General features: G+C 39.1%; 1 protein-coding gene across 1 annotated transcript in view; it reads right to left on the bottom strand.

Annotated features, from left to right (window-relative positions):
• CACNA1C (calcium voltage-gated channel subunit alpha1 C) overlaps nt 1-24,078 on the bottom strand; it is a 1,426,303-nt gene that overhangs the window by 106,427 nt on the left and 1,295,798 nt on the right. Inside the window, 2 exon segments of the mRNA XM_053719677.1 lie at nt 7,386-7,723; nt 14,490-14,624. Of these exon segments, the coding sequence (XP_053575652.1) occupies nt 7,386-7,723; nt 14,490-14,624 (473 nt within the window).

Raw genomic sequence — 24,078 nt, 5'->3', positions numbered from 1 at the left:
TACATACACAAACACACATATGTTTGTGCATATAGAAATGTATACATCTATACATTGTACATAAACATTGTGTGTATAAGAAAACTGTTCTTGTGCTACCTGGGGTTTTTTCTTGGACGATAATGTGATTATCCCCAGTTGCTTCCAGCTATAGCTTTTATCCCAGGAGGGGGTATTGTATACTCATTCCCTTAGAGCTCTTTTGTTTTTTTTTGCCCTTTAGAAGCTGATATTTCTGAACACCTTTCTATCTGTATTAAATGTGTTTATTGTAAGCAGACTGAGGTCTCCCCTTCTTCATACTTATGTGATTTGCGCCTTAAGTTTTGATGCATTCAGACCAATCTAATGCTTCACATGCTTCAAAACGTATTATTGCTCTCAATAATTTGGTTAAATATGAGAGTGCCCACCCTGTCTCCCTACTTAATTCACTCCCTTATAGCCAATTCCTCAAAGTAAAAAGAATTGTCTCTGACCCTGCGCTAGTGGAAGAGAGGCTTAGAGAGATGGGCAAATTGTTTATGAATAGGGATTATCCTAAAGATCTAATTAAGAGAAATATGGAAAAAGTGTTGGCATTGAACAGGGTGGACCTACTAAAATAAAATAAAAAGTGTGATCAAAAGGGTAAGAATAAAGACCGGACGTTTTTTGTTAGTCCGTATAATAGGCAGAGTCAACAGATACAAAGTATCACCAGGAAGCATTGGTACATTTTAAAAGAATGCAATCCCTCTGTTACAGAATTTATTGAATTTCCATGCCCGCCTATAGACGAGCTCCGTCTCTTAGGTATGCCCTGATCAGGAGTGATGTGGGGAGTGGTAAGTCCAGTAGAACAGGCTACATCACTAACAAAAATAAGGGTTGTTTTATCCCTGTTTGGGATGTTTCAGTTGTAGTAAAATGATCAAGAGACGCCAGTTCACTCACCCTCACACAGGGGCAAAATTTGACATCAAAGATTATTATACATGTAATTCTGATTTTATAATTTATCTTATTAATTGTCCGTGTGGATTAATATATATAGGTGAGTCCACCAGAAAAGCTAGAGAGCGTATGAGCCAACATAAATCCAACATTAGGAGGGGTGATGAGGAAGCCCCTGTCTCTAATCATTTTATTAAGGCCGGTCACCAAATCTCTCAATTAAGATTTCAGATAATAGAAAGAATTGAAAGACCTAGGAGAGGTGGAGACAGGGAGATGATATTAAAGAGACGGGAGGCGTTCTGGATTTTTAAACTTGACACTCTACACCCTAGGGGTCTTAATAGGGATCTGGATTAGTCTCTGTTTGTATAGGTTTATTCTTTTTCTGCCAACATTAAAGAAAGGTTAAAATAAATTTAAAATTTAAGGTTTAAGATGAACTATTTCTTGAATCTTCTTCTTTTTCGGTATTAATTGAGACAATTATATAGGAATTTTTACCTTTGTATATATAATTTGTGATGTGATTTTTTTCTCCACTAGGTGGTGATATCTGATGCTGAGTAATTAGTTAAGTTTTTTAGAAACACCTGTGAATGTATACACCTGAGAGGTATAAGTAAAGTGAACTTGCATTGTAAAAAATATACACATGATTAAGGGGTGAGCCCCGCAACATAGTGTTTTTTATTCCCTTGTTCTGAATAAATATTTTGGAACTGGTGCTGCTGCTTCATTGCATTTTTTGGATTCTCTCTGGGATTTGGTCTCTATCCCTGCAGCGAGCACAGTGTGGTGGCTAGTGTGCTGGACTCTTACCTATTTTCTATACTTCTTCATACTTATGTGAGTTGCGCCTTAAGTTTTGATGCATTCAGACTAATCTAATGCTGCACTTGCTTCAAAACGTATTATTGGTCCTTCTGTTTGTTCAATACAGAAATGTTCCAGCTCAAATTACTCCTGACATTAAGGAATTTATGAAAGCTACAGTGTCTAAAATGTTGGCAGTCATTCTGCCTTCAAGTAAATGTAAAAGGTCAGTACAAGATATGCCTTTAACTATTAGCAATATTCCTGTGTCTCATAAGGCTAATGAGGCTTCCGAAGGTGAAGTTTTTCTGATGATCAGGGGCCTGTCTCTAATTCAGAACCTGCTTCTTTTTGTTTTAGATTGATCACATTTGATCTTTATTAAAGGAGGTTTTGCGTTACAAATTAAAGTGATGGTAAACAATGCTGAACTAGTAAGTGCCAAATGAAAGCAGGTTTATATTTAAACATTATTTAATTTTTTTCCCTTTATTTTGTACCTTCTATTACTTACAATATTGCTCTGTAGGATGTTCTAAGCACTGTTAACCCTTCTACCCTACTCAACAGTACTTTTTTTTACAGCTTTTTGTTTATATCCAATCAAATTGCGTGTCAATTGACAGCCTAAACACAATGTAAAAATACATAGTGCGATACACGCATGCACAAAATTTTCTTTTACAAGCAATTGTAGTGTCCAATTATATTCATGTCTCCTTATGTGCGTTTGTGTTATTTTCACACATGCGCGTTAGTGGTCGGGGCCGCACAAAGTGATGTCTAAGTGAACACTAAATACTACTACGATTCAATGTATACTTGGAATCTATCCAGAAAGATTGTAAGCGGCCCATTTATCAAGCTCCAAACGGAGCTTGTGGGCCCGTGTTTCTGGCGAGTTTTCAGACTCGCCAGAAACAGCAGTTATGAAGCAGCAGACTAAAGACCACTGCTCCATAACCCTGTCCACCTGCTCTGATGAGGCGGACAGGAATCGCCGCAATTCAACCCAATCGAATACGATCGAGTTGATTGACACCTTCCTGCAGGGGGCGGCGTTGCACCAGCAGCTCTTGTGAGCTGCTGGTGCAATGCTGAATACGGAGAGTGAATTGCTCTCCGCATTCAGTGAGGTCTTGCAGACCTGATCTGCACTGTCCGATCAGGTTCGCAAGACCTTTGATAAATAGGAGAAAAGCATTTACTAATGCTTTATTAATAAGTGAGTTTAACCAATGCATAAAGGACAATCAAATGTTTTAATCATTATAATGGAAAATTTATAATGGTTATAATGGTATGTAAGAGTTTTGAGCATGCGTAGAAATTGTGTTATCGTGAGCGCGCACTGAGTGAAAATCTCTTATGAACCCTGTCAATCATTTCGGTTAACTACACCCTATAATGATGTGCAGGGCAGTACAACCCACTCTGCAAGTCACATCGCTGATGCACGATACTTTACAGAAGGCGGAGGAATGATATTTGAGTGACAGGTCATTAAATATGAATTATTTATTTTATACATTATTTTTAAAAATGTATAAATATGCAGTTTGCATATATATATACACAGGTATTGATTTTTGTAAAGTAGTCTTAGCATTGTTTACCATCACTTTCAGTTTCTGTTGCTGAAGAGGGGTCTACCAGTCATTTAAATTCTTATGTTAAACCTAAGAAGGATTCTTCTGAGATTTTCCAGTGGCTGATGCATTAAAAGAATGTATCTTCTTCCTGCTTCTAATATTAAGCTTTGGGAAACTGTTCCTAAGGTGGATGGTGCCATTTATACTCTGGCCAGAGGATAGCACTTCTTTAAAGACCCTTGGATAGAAAACTTGAAACCTTTCATAGTAGGGTTTTTTTACAGGCAGGTTAACTTTTCAGTCCAGCTATTGCTGATGTTTCTGCTTCCATTTGGTTGGATAGTTGTTGTTTTTTTTATCAGATTTCGGAGGATTATTATAAAAAAGGTTTTCTTAACCTTTTGGGTTAAATCTATCAATTCCTTTTTTATGGCAATGCTATCTTGAATAACATAAGAAATAATTCTAAAAGCATTTCCTTGTCTGTCCTTTCTAGGCGAGCCTTATGGTTAAAATCTTGGTCTGCTGATGCAGTTTTTAAGTCTATACTCTTGAATATTTATTTTCAAGGAAAGATTGGGGCAGATTTAGATTATATTATTTCCACTGTTACTGGGGGTAAGGGAGCTTTTCTTTCTCCAAGAGAACAAAGACAAATGGATTATAGAAGTAAAAAAGATAGCTGATTATAATTGCATGCTCTCTCTGAATCATGAAAGAAAAAAAAAATTGGGTTTCACATCTCTTTAAGGTGAATTGTTACAGTACACTGTCCCATTAAGCAACATATTTTAAGCAACAGTTATTATTTTGTATAACATTTAGTATCTTGTGTGCTTTCTTTCTTTTTTCTTTTTCTTATGTAACTTATAGTAACTCTACTAAGGGTAGCAACATCATTTGTTAACCATACTTGGCATCTGTTTAAAAAGTGTAAATCAACAACAGTATTTTTTTCTTTCATATTTTTGGGTAGTGACTTTATTCTACTATTGAGTGTGTGTATAGAGCTTCAGTTGACTGGTAAACCATATTGATATTGGTCTATATATAGGGTCTAGGATGGCTGTGAACCCTGCAGCTCACCCCTTTGAAGGACCATCACCAGGACACTGTATTTGGCACCACAGTCAATTTTCTAGGTTCTGTGGTGCCATGGCCCACTGTGATTTTTTTTTAGCCCTATCCTATGAAATTATATTCTGTGACTTTGGAGTACTGCTGTGTTTAAATAACCCCAGCATAGAACATATTTACAGACCTTTGTGCAATGTATGGGAGAGGTGCAGAATATTCTGGTCACTTTGGTAGCACTCCCACAATATGTGTGTTAAGATTAAACAGTCCTTTTGTGGTGTGCTTAACCAAAAAAAAACCTTTGTTGTATCTCTTAAATAGGGAGCTGACCAAATCCCTCCCCTTTGGTTAATGCACGCCACCCAGCCCAGATGTAATCCAGATAAATATACTTAATAAGCTAGAAAGCTTCACACTGTGTAGACATGACTTGCTGCAGTGTGGAAACTGGTTAGTGTTAGGACCAGTCTATATGGGACACCTTGTAAGTGGTGACTGGCTTAGCAGAATATGATCATATTGTGTGACTAAGATCCCATTTCATTTAAAGGCATTTTTTACAGAAATCTTTTTTTTGCAGCATAAATATAAGTCAATATAATTGCGAGATGTTAATCTCAATTTTATTTGAACTATGTAAGTATATTTAGCAGATATAAGTATATTTGTTTTTGCAGCTCAAATATAAGCCAATATTATTGCGAGATGTTTATCCAAATCTTATTAGAAGCTATGTAAGTATATTTGGCAGACAGAAGCATATACAAATATGCCATGAAAGAGTGGACTTAAGTGGTTGGATGTACACCAATATTTTTTGTTGTTCTGTGGTGCCATGGCCCACTGTGATTTTTTTTGAGCCCTGTCCTATGAAATTATATTCTGTGACTTTGGAGTACTGCTGTGTTTAAATAATCCCAGCATAGAACATATTTACAGACCTGTGTGCAATGTATGGGAGAGGTGCAGAATATTCTGCTCCACCAACTAAAAATGTTATCAGCCGCCATTGGTGGAATCTTATCTTGGTATTGAGGGTTTTTCAGGCTCAGATGTATGAACCTACGGATGGTCTGGACATACTGTTCTCCATTTCCTCGGGCAGAAGAGTATCAGAGCTTTCTGCTCTCTCTTGTGATTCTCCTTATCAGATTTTTACCAGGATAAAGCAATTTTAAGAATAAACTACTCTTTATTTCCTCTAAAAACATCAATCAGGAAATTTTATTTTTTGTCTTTGTCAAAAAGACGCCAAAAAGAGATTATTTCATAACGTGGATGTAGTAATGAGTCAGAAATTCTTCCTTGTTTATCCATTCCTCAGGTCCCCACAAGGGACAGAAAGCTACTGCAATCACCTTGGCAGCTTGGTTTAAAGCTTTCATTCGCAAAGCATTCCTAGTAGCAGGGAAGTCTACCCTTGGCAGCTTGGTTTAAAGCTTTCATTCGCAAAGCATTCCTAGTAGCAGGGAAGTCTACCCTTGAACAAATTACTGTTCATTCTACCTGAGCAGTCACTACCTAGTGGGCTTTTAGAAAGGAAGCTTCAATTGAAAAGATTTGCAAGGCAGCTACTTGGTCATCTGTACATACCTTTACCAAAGTCTACCATTTTGCCTCTTCTAGGGCTGCTTTTGGTAGGAAAGTTCTGAAGGTGGCAGTGCCAGTTTAATACCTCTACATGCCTTAAAGAGATACTGAACCCAATTTTTTTCTTTCATGATTCAGATAGAGCATGCAATTTTAAGCAACTTTCTAATTTACTCTACCAATCAGCAAGCGCTAGCCAGGGTGCTGAACCAAAGATGGGCCAGCTCCTGAGCTTACATTCCAACCTTTTCCAATAAAGATACCAAGAGAACGAAGATAATAGGAGTAAATACAGAAGTTGCTTAAAATTGCATGCTCTATCTAAATCATGAAAGAAAAAAATTTGGGTTCAGTATCCCTTTAACTGTTTTTCACAATATATTTCATGGTGGTTTTGTGGACTTCACCGCTCGAGTATAGGATCCCACATGTGATGGCTCATGGACTCTCGTCATCTTATGAAAGAAAACAAAGTGTATGCTTACCTGATAAATTTGTTGATGAGGATGCTTTTATCATTGGGCCCCTAGTGAGACTGATGTGGCACCATTGTTTTTTTTTTCTCAGCTATCTTACACAGTGCTCTATCTCATGACAAAGTTGTTATATTATGCCCTCATTTAGGGCCTGATAATCTAAAGCTCTCCGCTCTGGCGAGATTATAGATTCTGTCAGTGAGGTCCTACAAAGATTTTTAGAAAATACAATTTTAGCTTGTTTACCATATTATGCAGGTTCTAGATGTAATGGAGATAAATAAACATTACAATATAATGCCTTGTAGGCGATCATCAGGCCCTTAGTGTCAGAAGTGTTTAACAAGCCACTTTGGTGTAATTATGTTAATAGCTATCACTATGGCTAGTTGTTCTTTTTACAAGTAATACGTTTTTACTGACCTATTTTTTGCAAATTAGAATTATTTTTAGACTGTTGCCTTCAATGTTAAATTTTTCACTTATGAAACACAGTTGATGCTTATCTTTATATTTTAAGGGACATTCTAGTGTGCCTGGTGATTGGAGTATATGTTTGTATGTCTTTATCTTGCATTACTTTTAGTATCAAACATTTTTGTACTGCCTGATCTTTTTTAATGCTACTTTGTAGTTACACTTTTTAATATCTGTAACACTAGTTTAATTCTTCACCAATGAGAGTTTTTTGTTGAACTGATTTAATGCACTTACCGTCCCCAGACTTCACAATTACATGTCCTAGGTTAGCAGGGAGAGAAATGAAAATAAAAGTTATCCTTGGGCAAGGCTAGAGATAAGACAGACCCTTTATATCAGGGTTGCATCATATTGATGAAATAAAAGTATACAGAGAGATACCCTAAGGAAAGTTCTTATGTGTCAGTCAATTTCTCACCTTTTAGAACTAAGTTTCCAAGAGCGGTGAGCACGTACAGGATGGTTCTGTCCCTCCACAGTGCAGACAGTACTCTGGTATGAAGGGAGGCTGGGGAGGCGCACCAGGGCCTTGTTGTTGGCATTATTAATGTTGGCATTGGAACCAGAGGAAGAATAGCTGCTGGGGGTAAAGGTCGAATCCACCAGTTTCTCATGAGATGGAGAATCTATGTCTCCTGGACCCCCAGAAGTCTTGTTGATGTGCAAGGGCCTCTGGGTAGTAAAGGTTTGGGGAAATGCACTCCGAACCTCACTCTGGTAATAGCTCACATGGTTCCCAAACAGTCCTCCAGCTCTCTAGAGAAATATGGTATGATGTGATACAGGGCAAGGATTCCATGTGACATAAGGTACAATGATAAATAAAGCAAGGATACAATGTAATACAAGAAGCAACATAACATGACATAATGGGAAACAGAGTGATATATAGATAGTGAAAGCAAATAATACGTAGTTGTATGTTAAATATAAAATGGGCTTCATTCGATATAGGTATTATACAATGATAAAAAAAAATACAATACAAACCAAGGATAAAACATGACATAGCCAGTAATACAACGGCATATATAGAAAATAAAATAAAATGCTGAGCATGAGAGAAAATAAATAACTGTGAGAAGTGCAGTGGTATAAATTGTGATGAAGACAAGGATGCAGTATGAAACAGGGAGGGATACAGTGTGATACAGTAAAGTTTACAATGTTATAGACATTATACTATGATTTACAAAATTACAATATACTGTGTTGAATTTGCTGTACAATTCCTTATAGATTATGTAATAATGTTCTATAATCTTGTTTGGTTTCAGGAACTCTAAAAATGCTCTCCTTTTGCATGAGATAAAGGGCAACCTGCATGCTTTATGTAGTTTGTGACTATCTTAGTGAGTGGTAATGTGCTTTGCAGACCATGTTTGATTAGCATAGTCTTTATGATAAACTGTGCTACATAACAATAACAAAATGTATGCTTACCTGATAAATTATTTTCTTTCAGGATGATGATGGTCCACAGTCCTCCTTAACACATGGGATATACTTCACGCCACTAGGAGGAGGCCAAGAAGCCATATTAATCCCTCCCACCTCCCATCTCTCTCTTAGTTTAGGTGTCATTAGAGGTGTAGACCAAGGAGGCGACTTTACCACCACCAAGTAAGCCTTGACAATCAATTTTTTTCAGCTAAGATGTTCCTGCTCTCTTAGCAGCCTTTTGCCCCTTACGAGTCAGATAGAATTCTATCAGCCAATCGGAATTAAGGTTGAAAAAATCCTATTGGCTGATGCAATCAGCCAATAGGATTGAGCTTGCATGCTATTGGCTGTTCCAATTCGTTGTTAGTCGTCGGAAATAAGAGGATGCTACGCGTTGGATGTCTTGATGCTGTCTGGATGAAGACTTCTGCCCGTCTGGAGGACCACTTCTCCCGGCTTGGATGAAGACTTCTCCCGGGTTCGTTGAGGACTTCTTGCCGCTTCGATGAGGACTTCTCCCGGCTTCGTTGAGGATGGATGTCGGATCTTCAAAACTGTAGTTAATAACTATTTAGTAACTATTCTACCTAGTTAACATAAATACAAACTTGCCTGTAAAATAAACCCTAAGATAGCTACAATATAACTATTAAATAGGAATTATTTAGGTAATGATAGTAATTTTATTTAGATTTATTTAAATTATATTTAAGTTAGGGGGTGTTAGGGTTAGGGTAAGACTTAGGTTTAGGGGTTAATAAATTTAGAATAGTGGCAGTGACTTTGGGGGCGGCAGATTAGGGGTTAATAAATGTAGGTAGGTTGCGGCAATATTGGGGGAGGGAGATTAGGGGTTAATAAATATAATGTAGGTGTCGGCGATGTTGGGGGCAGCAGATTAGGGGTTAATAAGTATAATGTAGGTGGCGGCGATGTCCGTAAAGGCAGATTAGGGGTTAATAAGTATAATGTAGGTGGTGGCGATGTCCGGAGCGGCAAATTAGGGGTTAATAAATATAATGCAGGTGTTTGCAATGTCAGGGACGGCAGATTAGGGGTTAATAAGTGTAAGATTAGGGGTGTTTAGACTCAGGGTTCATGTTAGGGTGTTGGGTGTAAACATAAATTTAGTTTCCCCATAGGAATCAAAGGGGCTGCGTTATGGAGCTTTACGCTGCTTTTTTGCAGGTGTTAGACTTTTTCTCAGCCGGCTCTCCCCTTTGATGTCTATGGGGAAATCATGCACGAGCACGTACAACCAGCTCACCGCTGACTTAAGTAGTGCTAGTATTGGAGTGCGGTATGGAGCACAATTTTGCTCTATGCTCACTTGTTGTCTTTTAACGCCGGGTTTATAAAAACCTGTAATACCAGCGCTGTAGGAAAGTGAGCGGTGAGAATAAAGTGCAAGTTAGTACCGCACCACTCATAACGCAAAACTCGTAATCTGGCCGAATGTTACTTGTTAAAGGCTGAGGGGTTATAATGATCTCACTACCATAGTGCAGCTGCTCACCATACAACAAGTAAATCGCAATGCCGGAACAAAGGGATACAGTCATTATAATGGAGAGCTGAATGGAGGTTGCACGTCTGTGCATCCTTAACAGTTAGCACAATCACTCTTTAAGTAATAACCGTATTATAATTATTATTTTAATATTATTTTAATGGAGGTGATGTGGGCCGCACCAAATTAGGTTGTGGGCTGCATGAGGCCTGCAAGCCACCAATTTGACACCCCTGGTGCAGATCCTTACTTTGCGGTGTGGTGTGTGACTGTTGTTTGCGCCAATTTGAACAGCGCACCACTTGTAATATGGATTTGAGCATAAAGATCACCGTGGTCTCGCGATCGTGTTTACTCTCCTAGCGCTAATGATAGCACTCCACTTGTAATCTGACCCATAATGTCTTACATATCTACAGAGACAGAAAGGTCTGCCTATTTAAAAATCATTATGGTCTAGCTTACGAGTGGAGCACAATAATGCACTTTTGTGAGTAATATTATTACAAGTGCAAAGTGAACGTGACCTTGTGTTTGTATTGCCTGGAAGCCTTGCGCTCACGAGAGCACACTTCCATAGGCTCCAATAGGAGCTTTATTCTCATGCCCAAAGACATGGCAAAACACCTAGCACAGCACAGGGGGTAATTTCTGCAGCGTTAGGCAGCAAAATAAAAATATATATATAAAAATGTATGTGTTTATATGTGTATATACATATATTAACACCTACATATATATGTATATAAGCATAGGTATCCAAAGAGTAGTGTGCATTGGCACTCGACAAAGGAAAGTTCACAAAAAGTTTAAAATCTTCTAAATTTATTATCCAAGATTAAGAACATAAGAGGTGAAGCCACATCTAAAAACAAACACAGGTTAGTGTGGTCTAGATCTAGACCGCGCTAACCTGTGTTTGTTTTTAGATGGAGCTTCATCTCTTATGTTCTTAATCTTAGATAACACATGTACAGCTGTAGAGGGCTTTACAAAAATACCTGCATAGAGGATGTTATCAAATCTGAACCCTAAGGAATAAGAGATTACTCATCTGTGTATATCGAGCATGAAGTGCTTTATCAACAGGGAGTGTAATAAAACTCAATAATAATAATCTTGAAATATACTGCCTTAGCCTTGCTAGCTATTCATATACTCAGGGGTAAAATGAGTAGGAGCCTCCTGAGTAACATACACAGTACATAATTCCTTAGAGAAAGTAAAAAGCTGCATCTGATTTGCATGCACAATCTGAGGTAAATATCTCTAACAGAGTCAAAGTAAAAACATCTGTAATAGAGTGCATTGACCTGACATACTGAAACAGGGAGGGTTATCAGTAAATGATTCCTCTAATGTGTTAACATTGATATTAATGGGGACATATTTATTTTGTTCCATAGTGTGTAAGCTTAATACCTTCTTTAACACTTTTACATGCTCCCAGGCTCCAGACTCTAGCCCATGTAACTGCCTGGCAGCTCCTACAAAGGTAAGTGTTTAGAAAAATGAATGACTAATTCAGCACTTTAGAAATTACTGCCCTATATTTTCCTAAGATGTTTTCTGCCTAGTTACAGCTCTTTAGCGAATAGGAAAAAAAGGGACGCTGAGGGGGTGGGGCTACCACCGGGAGAGAAGCTAATACCTCAGAGAAGGGTTCAAAGCTATTTTAAGTGTAATAAAATTATATAATGTGCACCAAGCATAATAAATACTTTCCTTCATCATAAGACAAGCTCCCCTGTCTAACAAGAATTTCCTCTATTGATCAGCTGAGCAATCACTTGGCTAGATTATGAGTTTTGCGTTATGAGCTGTGCGGTGCTAACGTGCAGTTTTTTCTCACCGCTCACTTACCTGCAGCGCTGGTATTACGGGTTTTTTCTACCTTAATTCTGATTGGCTGATAGAATTCTATCAGCCAATCGGAATCTAAGGGATGCCATCTTGGATCACTTAAAGGTACATTCATTCCGAAGAAGCCATCGTTTGAAGAGGATGCTCCGCGCCGGATGTCTTGAAGATGGAGCCGCTCCGCGTCGGAAGGATGAAGATAGAAGATGCCGTCTGGATGATAACTTCTGCCCATCTGGAGGACCACTTCTGCACGTCTGGAGGACCACTTCTGCCGGCTTCCTTGAGGACATCTTGCCGCTTGGATGAAGACTTCTCCCGGTAAGTGAATCTTCGGGGGTTAGTGTTAGGATTTTTTAAGGGTGTATTGGGTGGGTTTATTTTTTAGGTTAGGGCTTTGGGCAGTAATAGAGCTAAATGCCCTTTTAAGGGCAATGCCCATCCAAATGCCCTTTTCAGGGCAATGGGGAGCTTAGTTTTTTTTTAGTTAGGCTTTTATTTGGGGGGGTTGGCTGTGTGGGTGGTGGGTTTTACTGTTGTGGGGGTTGTTTGTATTTTTTTTACAGGTAAAAGAGCTGATTTCTTTGGGGCAATGCACCGCAAAAGGCCCTTTTAAAAGTTATTGATAGTTTAGTTTAGGCTAGGGTTTTTTTTAATTTTGGGGGGGCTTTTTTTATTTTGATAGGGCTATTAGATTAGGTGTAATTAGTTTAAAGATCTTGTAATTTGTTTTTTATTTTCTGTAATTTAGTGGGGGGGCGTGTTGTGATTTAGCTAATTTAATTTATTTAATTGTATTTAATGTAGGGAATTTATTTAATTGCAGTGTAGTGTTAGGTGTTATTGTAACATAGGTTAGGTTTTATTTTACATGTCAATTTGTATTTATTTTAGCTAGGTAGTTATTAAATAGTTAATAACTATTTAATAACTATTCTACCTAGTTAAAATAAATACAAACTTGCCTGTAAATAAAAAATAAACCCTAAGCTTGATACAATGTAAGTATTAGTTATATTGTAGTCAGTTTAGGGTTTATTTTACAGGTGAGTATTTAGTTTTAAATAGGAATAATTTAGTTTATGATAGTGATTTTATTTAGATTTATTTAAATTATATTTAAGTTAGGGTTTGTTAGGGTTAGACTTAGGTTTAAAGGGTTGTTAATAAATTTAGAATAGTGGTGACGACGTTGGGAACGGCAGATTAGGGGTTAATAAATATAATGTAGGTTGCGGCGATGTCCGGAGCGGAAAATTAGGGGTTAATAAGTATAATGTAGGTGTCGGCGATACTAGGGGCGGCAGATTAAGGGTTAATAATATTTAACTAGTGTTTGCGAGGCGGGAGTGCGGCGGTTTAGGGGTTAATATGTTTATTCTAGTGGCGGCGATGTCCGGAGCGGCAGATTAGGGGTTAAAAATTTTATTATAGTATTTGCGATGCGAGAGGGCCTCGGTTTAGGGGTTAATAGGTAGTTTATGGGTGTTAGTGTACTTTTTAACACTTTAGTTATGAGTTTTATGCTACTGACTTAAAAAATGCGTTAGGAATCTTGACGGTATAGGGTGTACCGCTCACTTTTTGGTCTCCCAGTACAAACTCATAATACCAGCGCTATGGAAGTCCCATAGAAAAAAGGGTTTACAAACTTTACGTAAGTCGGTTTGCGGTAAGGCCAAAAAAGTGTGCGGTACACCTATACCTGCAAGACTCGTAAATGCAGCGGGCGTTAAAAAGCAGCGTTAGGACCTGTTAACGCTGCTTTTTAAGCTTACCGCAAAACTCGTAATCTAGCCGACTATTTTTTATAAAAAATTCCATAAATATCTCCCTTGAGCTGCCAGAGGGCTGTGAAGGGCAAAAGTGTTACCTGACTATGTCCACGATAAGAATAGGGTAGGTAGGGACCTGAAAAAAGTAAAAAGTGTGTCATGAGGAGAGCAAGCTAAGTCCCCTGGCTATGCTGTACCTGTGTCACAGTACCTACAAATAGCCTCTGGGCTGTGTGTGTGTGCTGTGTAAAGTCACTTACCTTACGCATCACCCCTCCAGTGGCTTACCACACATGTCAAATCCTTGGCAATGCAGCTGTAGCAGTATTCAGTAGAGAGCCCATCCAGAATAGGTATCAGGTACTGCAGAGGATTGCAGTAGGAAATACCTGTGTCCCTCAGTGGGATGCTAAGGACGAGTCCCCGCGACACCTGAGGGTAGTTATGGCTGAAATTCCATAGGCATATACTGTGCACAAAACAGGGTATTCCTATGTCCATGTATCATTTACCTGCTGTGAAGTTTCTCTTCTGTCTTCTTGGTGAATGATAATTCCCAGGTATTCTAGGTCTCAAATTGGTCTGAGCTCCCAAATCTAAATCCATAAGCACCTCTATTCTCAACCTACTCCTACAAGGCCAAGAACAAAACTAAGAGAGAGATGGGAGGTGGTTGGGATTTTAATCTGTCATATGGGTTCTTGACCTCCTCCTAGTGGCGGGAAGTATATCACATATGTTATGGAGGACTGTGGACCATAATCATTTTACGAAAGAAATATATACCATCTATGCTCTCCATTGGTTATTTAGGGGTAGGTTTGAATATCAGAACCTTGCATAGTTTGTGTTGAAAGGGTAGACTCAAAGTTTTCATAACTGACTGTGCTGCCTAACAATTGTTTAGTGTGTTTGAGACCAGATTTCTTCATACCCTGAAGATGTCATCCTCCGATGCTGCAGACACAGCTTCCTTCATGGCTTTGTCCAACTCTTCTTCAGCTGTTAGATCCCCAGATATAGCTCGCCGGATCTCAGGCCCAATGTCATGCAAAGTGCGCAGGCCAGCCTGGAGAGTAAGAGTGAAAGGAGAAAAAGCATAAGACTCTTGTGCATTGCAAATTCTCCAGTACTTCAATCAAGTTTTTCTCTGAAATTCCTGGTAGCCAAAGGCTTAAAGGGACATGAAACTCAATTTTTTTCTTTCATGATTTAGAAAGAGCGTGTCACTTTAAACAACTTTCTAATTTACTTCTATTATCTAATTTGCTTAAAGGGACAGTCAAATCCAAAATAAACTTTCATGATTCAAATAGGGCATGTCATTTTAAACAACTTTACTTTATCACTTTATCTGCAACTTTACTTTATCACAAATTTACTTTTATCACCAATTTTGCTTTGTTCTCTTGGTATTCTTAGTTGAAGGCTCATATGCTAATTTCTTAGACCTTGAATGCCACCTCTAATCTGATTGCATTTTGACAGTTTTTCCCCACTAGAGGGCGTTATTCATGTGTGTCATATAGATTACATTAAAGGGACACTGAACCCAAATTTTTTTCTTTTGTGATTCAGATAGAGCATGACATTTTAAGCAACTTTCTAATTTACTCATATTATCAAATGTTCTTTATTCTCTTGGTATCTTTATTTGCTATGCAAGAATGTAAGTTTAGATGCCGGCCCATTTTTGGTGAACAACCTAGGTTGTCCTTGCTGATTGGTGGATAAATTCATCCACCAATCAAAAACTGCTGTCCAGAGTACTGAACCAAGAAAAAAGCTTAGATCATGATGCCTTCTTTTTCATATAAAGATAGCAGGAGAACAAAGAAAAATTGATAATAGGAGTAAATTAGAAAGTTGTTTAAAATTACATGCTCTATCTGAATCACGAAAGAAATAATTTGGGTTCAGTGACCCTTTAAGATAAATGCAATGCAAGTCTGTCAAAAGAATTGAACTAAGGGGCAGTTTGCAGAGGCTTAGATACAAAGTAATCACAGAGGTAAAAAGTGTATTATTATAACTGTGTTGGTTATGCAAAACTTAGGAATGGGTAATAAAGGTATTATCTATCTTTTTAAACAACAACAACAATTCTGGTGTTGACTGTCCCTTTAATTCTCTTAATATCCATTGCTGAAAAGCATATCTAGATGTTGAATGGCGGCTGCACATAGATGCCTTGTGTGATTGACTTACCCATGTGCATTGCTATTTCTTCAACAAAGAATATCTAAAGAATGAAGAAAATTAGATAACAGAAGTAAATTGGGATGTTTTTTAAAATGGTTTTCTCTATCTGAATCATTAAAGAAAACTTTTGGGTTTAATGTCCCTTTAAATAACGAATAAACTGCAATAAGTTTTTATATTATACAGATTGTATTTATTAACTATAGATTATGCATTTTATAAAATATATTACAGATTTTTATAAAGCATAGTTCTATTTATTTGTTTTATTTATTTATTTTTATTAAGGTTTGAATCAAAGCATACAAAAATAATACCATAAGGGAACATAATTAGAATACAATAGCAAATAATTTCAATGAACCACAGAGCAATGGCATGCCAGACAAACTATGACCCTCCAATACACTCAGGAGGCCATTTTTGGACCTCATTACAATGACAGAAGGCATCCTACAATAAAGGAGACCACTCATGGGTCTCACATGATAAACCTTGGTTTTATAATGTTATATTAGAACAACATTTTGAACTACTTAGGGACCCCTTGAAATTTGTCAGACTCTAAATAACTAACTTTAAAGAATATAACTTTAAGCCCCAGAAGCAGATTTTTTTTCACTTTCTGCAATGAGATTTTTTTTAGTGAAACATTTTCTGCATGTCATTTTGAAATTAAATTAAATTTTAAATTAAGCAGTTACGCTAAAGCGCCAGTTCAACTGCAATGTGTTGATTAACTGGAGAATAAAGTTTTATAACATATTACAGCAGTTGCAAATTAGCTGCAGAGAAAAAAAAAAGGTTTGAAATGTCTCTTGAATAAATGTATTTAATTTGTTCTTGGTCTAACAGAAGATAATTATAAGGTATAAATGTAGTAATAAAAAGTGCATTCCTCATAAATATGATAAGGTAGGTTACTTATGTAATAAAGTTAATTGCAGTGCACAGCCAGTTGGGTTGAAAAGTTACACCGCTGGGTGGGGGTGGGGTGGGGGGGTTACAGAGTGAGGATGCCTTTCTCCAACTACTTATGCATCCACAAAAAGTGGACATCTGGATGAGATTTGCATACCAAGTTCTGTGTGGCCATGTCGGAGCTATGAGAATCACTGAAGTCAATTCCTGTTTAATTCTTGCAATGACTCTTGGAAGAAGAACAAATGGGGGAATTAAATAGGCCAGCTGAACTCCTAAACAGCAGCCCAACCTATCAGACTTGCGTCTGTAGTGACCACAGTCCAGGTAGGCCAAAGAAATGAGGCACCAAGGGTCAAAAAAGAACTGTCCGCCACCATGAGAGAGATAATTTGACTGATTAACAGGGGGCTGTCCCTTCATGCAGATTTCCAATTGGAGTTGGCTTTTTGGTCTGTTTATTCTTAGACCAGGAGGATCCTGGCGTCCAGGAAGTTTTGGAGAAGTCAGACTTCTGATTGGAAGAGGACTTCTGATCTCTGGGAGAGTGAAAGGAATGAAAACGATTAGTTTGCTTATATAGATTTCTTGTCCTGAAGAAGAAAAGCTCTTTTACCTCCATTAACAGTTTTAATGGTAGAGTCTAACTCTGATCCAAAAAGCAATTTAACCTCATAGGGAATTGACAAAAGTCTATTCTTAGAGACTATATCAGCTGACCAGGATTTAAGGCATATAGCTCTTCTTAGCAGAACAGCAATAGGCATATTTTTAACATCAATTTTAATGATGTAAAAAAATGCATCGCATATGAAATCATTAGACACCTTAAGGACCTTAATGCAGTTATGAATATTCTCAGGTGACTGTTCTGGAAGCATCTGAGAAAGAGAATAGCACCAAAAAGATGCTGCAGCAGCCACACAAGTGATTGCAACTGCTGGTCTAAGCTGAAGAGCTGATTGAGAAAATCATTTGTTTAACAAAGACTCAGATTTTCAGTCCATAGGGTCCTTAAAGGAGGAACTATCCTCGATGGGGATTGTAAAGCATTTAGCTAGAGTGAAAATAGTTCCATCCACTTTAAGAACCACCTCCCAGGCTCTCAGATTCTTTTCTGAAAGAGGATACATCTTATTGAACCTGTTAGAAGCAGTATAAGGAATGCCTGACTTCTTCTATTCTTTAGCAATATAGTCTTTAACAAAGTGGTGGAGCTTTGAAAACCTGATTCAACTTATTTAAAGGTTTTGGAATTTCTGGATTCTGTTCTGACATTTCTAAGGTGTTTCTTAGAACTTCCTGTAGAAGAAAATAGATATGGTCCACTCTAAATCTGAAAGTGGAATCAGGCTCTGTTTCAGTTACCAGTTCAGGATTACCTGAGGAGATTTCACCCTCAGAAGACTCAGAAAGGGACTTATCAGAGTGAGAGGTTTGTAAACTAGGTGGCAACAGAGCTAGATGCTCAATCCCTGTGAATGACAGGAAGTATGAGGTAAATTTCCAGATTTACGTTTGCACTTTCTTGGTCTGAGATTGCCGCTAACAGCTCTGTCATAGTTTTCTGTAAAGTATTTTTAAACTCAGGTGAAAAATCTGTGTTATCCCCTTGAGTCAAATAGACAGGCATGGGTGTTAAATGTCTGCCAGGCAAACTAACAGAATGCTAGCTTGGAGACTGGAAACTTGGAACACAAATTTGGTCCACTGGAACAGTTTTGCAAAACAAACAGGGTCAGACATATTAATTGGGGGTATATATTGAAGTACAATGTAGAAAACAGTTGTATTAATTTAAATAATGCAATGAACAGCCCTTAAATACACCTATTAACCCATATAAGGTAGAAATTAAGGCCTAAAAAATTAATAACATAAAAAAAATTACAGAAGCTTCCAGAGCAGTGGAAGAAAAAAGACCCCACGGAGAGGGGGCGGGGCTAACCACCCTAACGATGTAAATTCAAATGACTGAAGTAAAAAACATCAAGCACTGATTTTTAAATAAAACTTTGCCCAGAGGGTCCCTAACCGACTCCCATCCCAATCGATATCAAAATGAAGAGAACCGCTAACTGCATAAAATATGTTACTGTTTCTTAAAGAGACAGTAACACATTTTAAAAAATGTGTTAAAATACATTTTTGGGGAGAAAAACATAAGAGAGCTGATAAATCTAGAGAATAATATGGGAACATTTGGAGTCCTAATTCCTACATTTTAGGTGTTAAGCACATAGGTAAAGTACCAAGTGAAAGGGCTGGAAACCCCTAAACTATGTAGTACCTATGGAATAGAGTACCAGTGATAGTTTTTGGGCTATATGTGGTGTCTGAGTCACCTTGACTGCAGAAACCCCTCCACTGATATTACCAGCTTGCTGAGGCCTTTCTCCCTCAAAGAATGCTGATGCAGAAGAGAGCCCATCCGGTGCAAGTAAAGATACTGCAGAGGATATTAGCGGATATACCTGTAATCCCTTTGGTGGAGGCTGAGGGACGGGTTCCCTGTGATGCCAAAGGGCAGTTATGGCTGAGAGATTTACCCATGAGAGTACTGACATGCCTTAAGAGAGGTATTTATTTTCCCCATTATTCTCATGTCTTGTGACTCTTCTTTGAGTGAAACTGGAAGAGATGTACAGGGTCTCAATTAAGGTCTGAGCGTTCAATAATTTAGAAAATAACAACATATTGATTGCAGAGCACCTCACTCAACCTCTGAAGGAGAGATTGAAAGCTCTTGTGAGGGTTCATGACCTCCACCTGGTGGCAGAAAGTATATCCCACATGTTATGGACACCTATGGCTCTCCTCATCATACAAAATAAATGAAAATTAGTAGTAGACAGAGAGTGGCAGTACCCCTGGGCCAACTAATCTGTGAGCTTGGTCATTTAGAAAAAAATTCTAAATAATACTAGTATATGTAGCTATATAAATGCACAAACATCTTGTTTGTTTATAAATGTGGGCATCATTTAAATTAAAGTAAACAGATTGTTCTAAAAACACATTTCTGTTGAAACGGTTCATACCTTTTTCCCCTTATAATGCCTTAGAGAAAGATATTCTGAAATCTAAATTCCAGGCACCTACCTAATATTAAATAAGTAAAAATGATCTCATATCTTATGACAGATTTTGAGTACAATATATATATATATATATATATATATATATATACATACAGTGGCGTAGGTAAGTAGCTTTGCTGTTATAAAATAATTAACTTCCATGAGTCTGACTAAGTTCTACGGTACACCCAGTGCTCATGCTAACAACTTCCAACTTGGTCACTGGTTAAGATGGAGGAGCTTCATCAAGCGTCATCTTGTGACTGTAGTAATGATGTCACGTATCCGGAGCGTTAGCACCACCTCTATGCTCACTCGCACTGTCTGTTGCACAGGCCGAACTGTGCGATTAAGACAGTATAGGGATGGGTTGGAGGCTGGGAGCAGGTTGCAGGCAAATCTAATGAACAATATAATGACAGGCATCAGGCTATAACCACAAGTGCGGTTAAATAATAAAAAAAAAGTTACAAACATTTTTTTTTATTTAAAAAAAAACACTTTGGCTTTTAATTTTTTGGGCTATAAATTAAAAATAATTTATCCAATAGGGGGGCTATTGGAAATACTATATTTTATTTAAAAAAACATTATCCTGCATTTGGGCTGGGGGTTCACGTGCGGCTGTGCACTAATCTATATATATATATATATATATATATATATATATATATATATATATATATATATATATATATATAGTAAAGAATGGGGATGCACTCGCATCCCCATTTTGTATTGTCTGACAAAGGGGGTAACACCTGAAATGTTACATTAGAGGTAACTTTTTTTTGGAAGCGGACATTGTCATAGTAGAGGTCACACAGGCGAGTCGACCTGCATCACAGCAGTAAGGAGGGAAAGATACCACACACATGGCCTGTACCGCGGCTGCCATCTTGCCCCCTAATCAGTCTACGCAACTAAAGCTTCTCTCCTTTAAGGGCACCTATCTTGGGTTATTTTTGGAGGCGGACATTCTGGCACTAATCTAGAGACTGTGGGGATAAAGTGGAAAGATAACAAGGCCACTAGGGATGTGGCTCCTAATATTCTCCCAGGGGTAGGCCTAGCAGGGGCGCATTATATCTGTGCAGGCGCTTTCTGGAGTGGCAGGAGCAATAGGCCCTCTATAGTACCATCAGCACTACAACCATCCTCCTTGTGCATATTCCCTGTCCAATACATGCTGCCAGACAACATACCCCCTTGCTATTATTATTCCTACAATAGCAAGATCCAGGACATTATCTTCGTACCCTCCCCCCCAGAACTGCACTCTCCTCTACAGATACTGACCCCCTTTATCAAAAAGCTGTTCCATTGCTAAGCCATCTTGGAGTACATATACTGAACGCTGCTGCACAGTAAAAAACTCACTGATCTACTGGCATTGCAGGATAGAGCTCTGTACCCATGTGGCCTAGGCCCCAGGCCTGCCTAAATTTGCTGAGCATATCAGTTAGCAAAACCGGCAGGGAATACCTTTTAATCCATCACGTTGTAGCAGCCTGCAGATATTATAGATAACCACCAGCACACCAGAGAGAAGGTTGCTACCCCTATACTCCACATAAGGAACCCTATCACTACCTTCTCTAAAACAGGTGGGGAAAATACTTAAAGAACTCAGGGCTGCTTGGAGGGGTAGAGAGGCAGACCCATTCTTACCCTGCCTGTCATAACTTAATCACTCAGATACATTGCTGTATTCTCTGTTGCTGCAGTAGCAGCGACACATCCTAACGGAAATTACTCTTTGCGACCACGTGTAGAAAGAAGGCAGAGAACACCATCCCTTATGAAAGTCAATAAATATTTTAAGGTATCTGCATCACAGGCTATACCCATCATGTCTAGCAGGCAGAAAGCAGCAGACAAAACGAAGAAGCATGCCGCTGAAATCCACCAGGATCCTCCCTCCCCTGCCCAAAGAGACTTCAGCGCTGAGCCGCCTCCTGATCTACTCCAGGACCTCAAAGCCTTTTTTTCTGCCTAAGATGGAAACACTACAGGCAGGAATGGACACCCTCAATTCTGAGATTCGGCAATATGCCAATAGATTACAACATGCAGAACAAAGGATATCTGATGTGGAGGACTCCCAACAAACATCTACTATAGCCATACAACGCATAGAACGGCACAACTCTTCGTTACAAGATAAGTTAGATGATCTTGAAAATAGATCTCATCGCAACAATTTGAGGATAGTGGGGGTCCCTGAGTCCATTAAAAATAAAGACTTACTGGAATTCACCGCATACACCTTGCCTAAACTCCTGAAAATGGACCAGGAGACTATGCCGCTTGATATCGAGAGGGCACACAGGCTGGGCCCAGATTCCCTGCCATCCAAGCCTAACCAAAGACCAAGGCAGGTTATTTTCAAAATGCTGAGGTACCAGGAAAAATTGGCAGTTCTAAAAGCATATCGATCTACACCTGACCTTAGCTATGAAGGTCACAAACTCCTCATCTTTCAAGACTATTCCGCTGAGGTGGCCAGAAAACGGAAGGAGTTCGCACCTCTCTGCTCCAAGCTGCACTCCACGGGATGACAAGCCTCACTATTATACCCGGCCAAGCTGAGGCTGACGACACCTGAGGGTCCCAAGTTCTTCTTGAATCCGAAACAGCTACAAGAGTTCCTGGATGCTGAATCCCGTAATGGCGAGGGTTGAAGGGACATTCTGTATACATTCATCCTCTAGCCTCATTTAAGCTACAGAATGGATGTCCTATACCAGAGACTTCTCCTGCTACCTAACTCAAAGACTAAGTATTTGCCTTTGTCTGCATATGTTCATATGTGTGTATGCCTTGGGCCAGCTCTAGTGACCCGGGTAATATGTATATCTACCCCGTCTAGGGGTTTGATGTTCAGTCTCTTTCTGTTTTGCTTACCTGGTGTGTCCTCCTTCCCCTCCCTCGCCCTGACCCCACCTTCTGTGTGTTCCTCTTATCCCCTTCTATTTTCTCCATCTCTTGGAGAACAGGTTGTGATCTTTTTACATATATGCATTTGTCTCTCCTCAGGCTGTGGGAGGGACGCCCGGATTCCGTCCAGCTTGGTACTCACAGACACCTCAAACTGTAAGTCACTTAAGCACCAGCCACACCCTCTTAAACACAAGACTTCTGTTTCTCACTCTCCTGGAAGACTTATCACACAACTCACCTCTCCCTCCACAATCAAACAAAGACAGTTTACGCCTATAACCTTTGCGTACACTGAAAGGCACCTATCAAGCATACCTCTCTTCCCTCAACACTATGGCGCGGCCCCTTAAAATTGTGTCTTGGAATGTGGGAGGAATTACCTCCCCAGCCAAACGCAGTATCATTTTGCAACATCTGGGACAATTACAAACTGACATTGCTCTCCTGCAGGAGACGCGACTCACGGGGGCGGAACATGAGAAACTAAAAAGCAGGTGGGTGGACAGGGTTTACTACACTCCCAAAGAAGGACGTAAAAGAGGAGTAGCTATACTGGTTAGAAAGGGATTATCAGTCCAAATTACTCCCATCACGATAGACCCTAGAGGCAGATACATCGTAGCCAGCTTGCTGCTAGACAACAAAACGTACACTCTATGCAATATTTATGGCCCTAACCAGCCCAGACCACCATTCTGGCACTCCATCCAGACCCACTTAGCCGCATTGGCTGATACACCAATCTTAATGGGGGGGACTTTAATCTGGCCCAGGACTTGCCATTAGACCGTATAACTGATACACACACTAAAGGACAGGAAAGGACTCACACTTGTAGGCGGAAAAAAGAGACAGATATTATAGCAACCTTTAAGAACTCACTAGACCTCATGGACCTGTGGCGCTCCCGCAACCCGACTAGGAGGGACTTTACGTGCACCTCCAAAACGCACGGGACTCTCTCACGTATAGATTACTTCTTGTGTTCTGGTCAGCTACACGTGCAAATCCCACAAACAGATATCTCAGACATCATAATCTCAGACCACGCGCCCATATGGCTACTGCTTGGCCCCAAACCTAGCTCTCCTACTCAAAAGTCTTGGAGATTTCCTACATACCTATACCACAACATTGAATTCAGTAAACACTTAAAAGCCCAATGGAATGAGTACTATACCTTTAACGCCCCACACTTCCGCAAGCCGGGAACTTTCTGGGGAGCATCTAAGGCAGTCATGAGGGGACAAATCACCAGCTTTACCGCCCACTATAATGCTAAGCAGAAAAAGACAGACACTATCACTGCGGCAGAAATGACAGCTGCATATAACCAATACATAGCGCACCCCTCCCCCCAATGTAGAGATAGATATT

The sequence above is a fragment of the Bombina bombina genome, chromosome 6, assembly GCF_027579735.1.
Source record: "Bombina bombina isolate aBomBom1 chromosome 6, aBomBom1.pri, whole genome shotgun sequence".
Classification (NCBI taxonomy): domain Eukaryota; kingdom Metazoa; phylum Chordata; class Amphibia; order Anura; family Bombinatoridae; genus Bombina; species Bombina bombina.
This window is presented reverse-complemented; position numbering and strand designations above follow the sequence as displayed.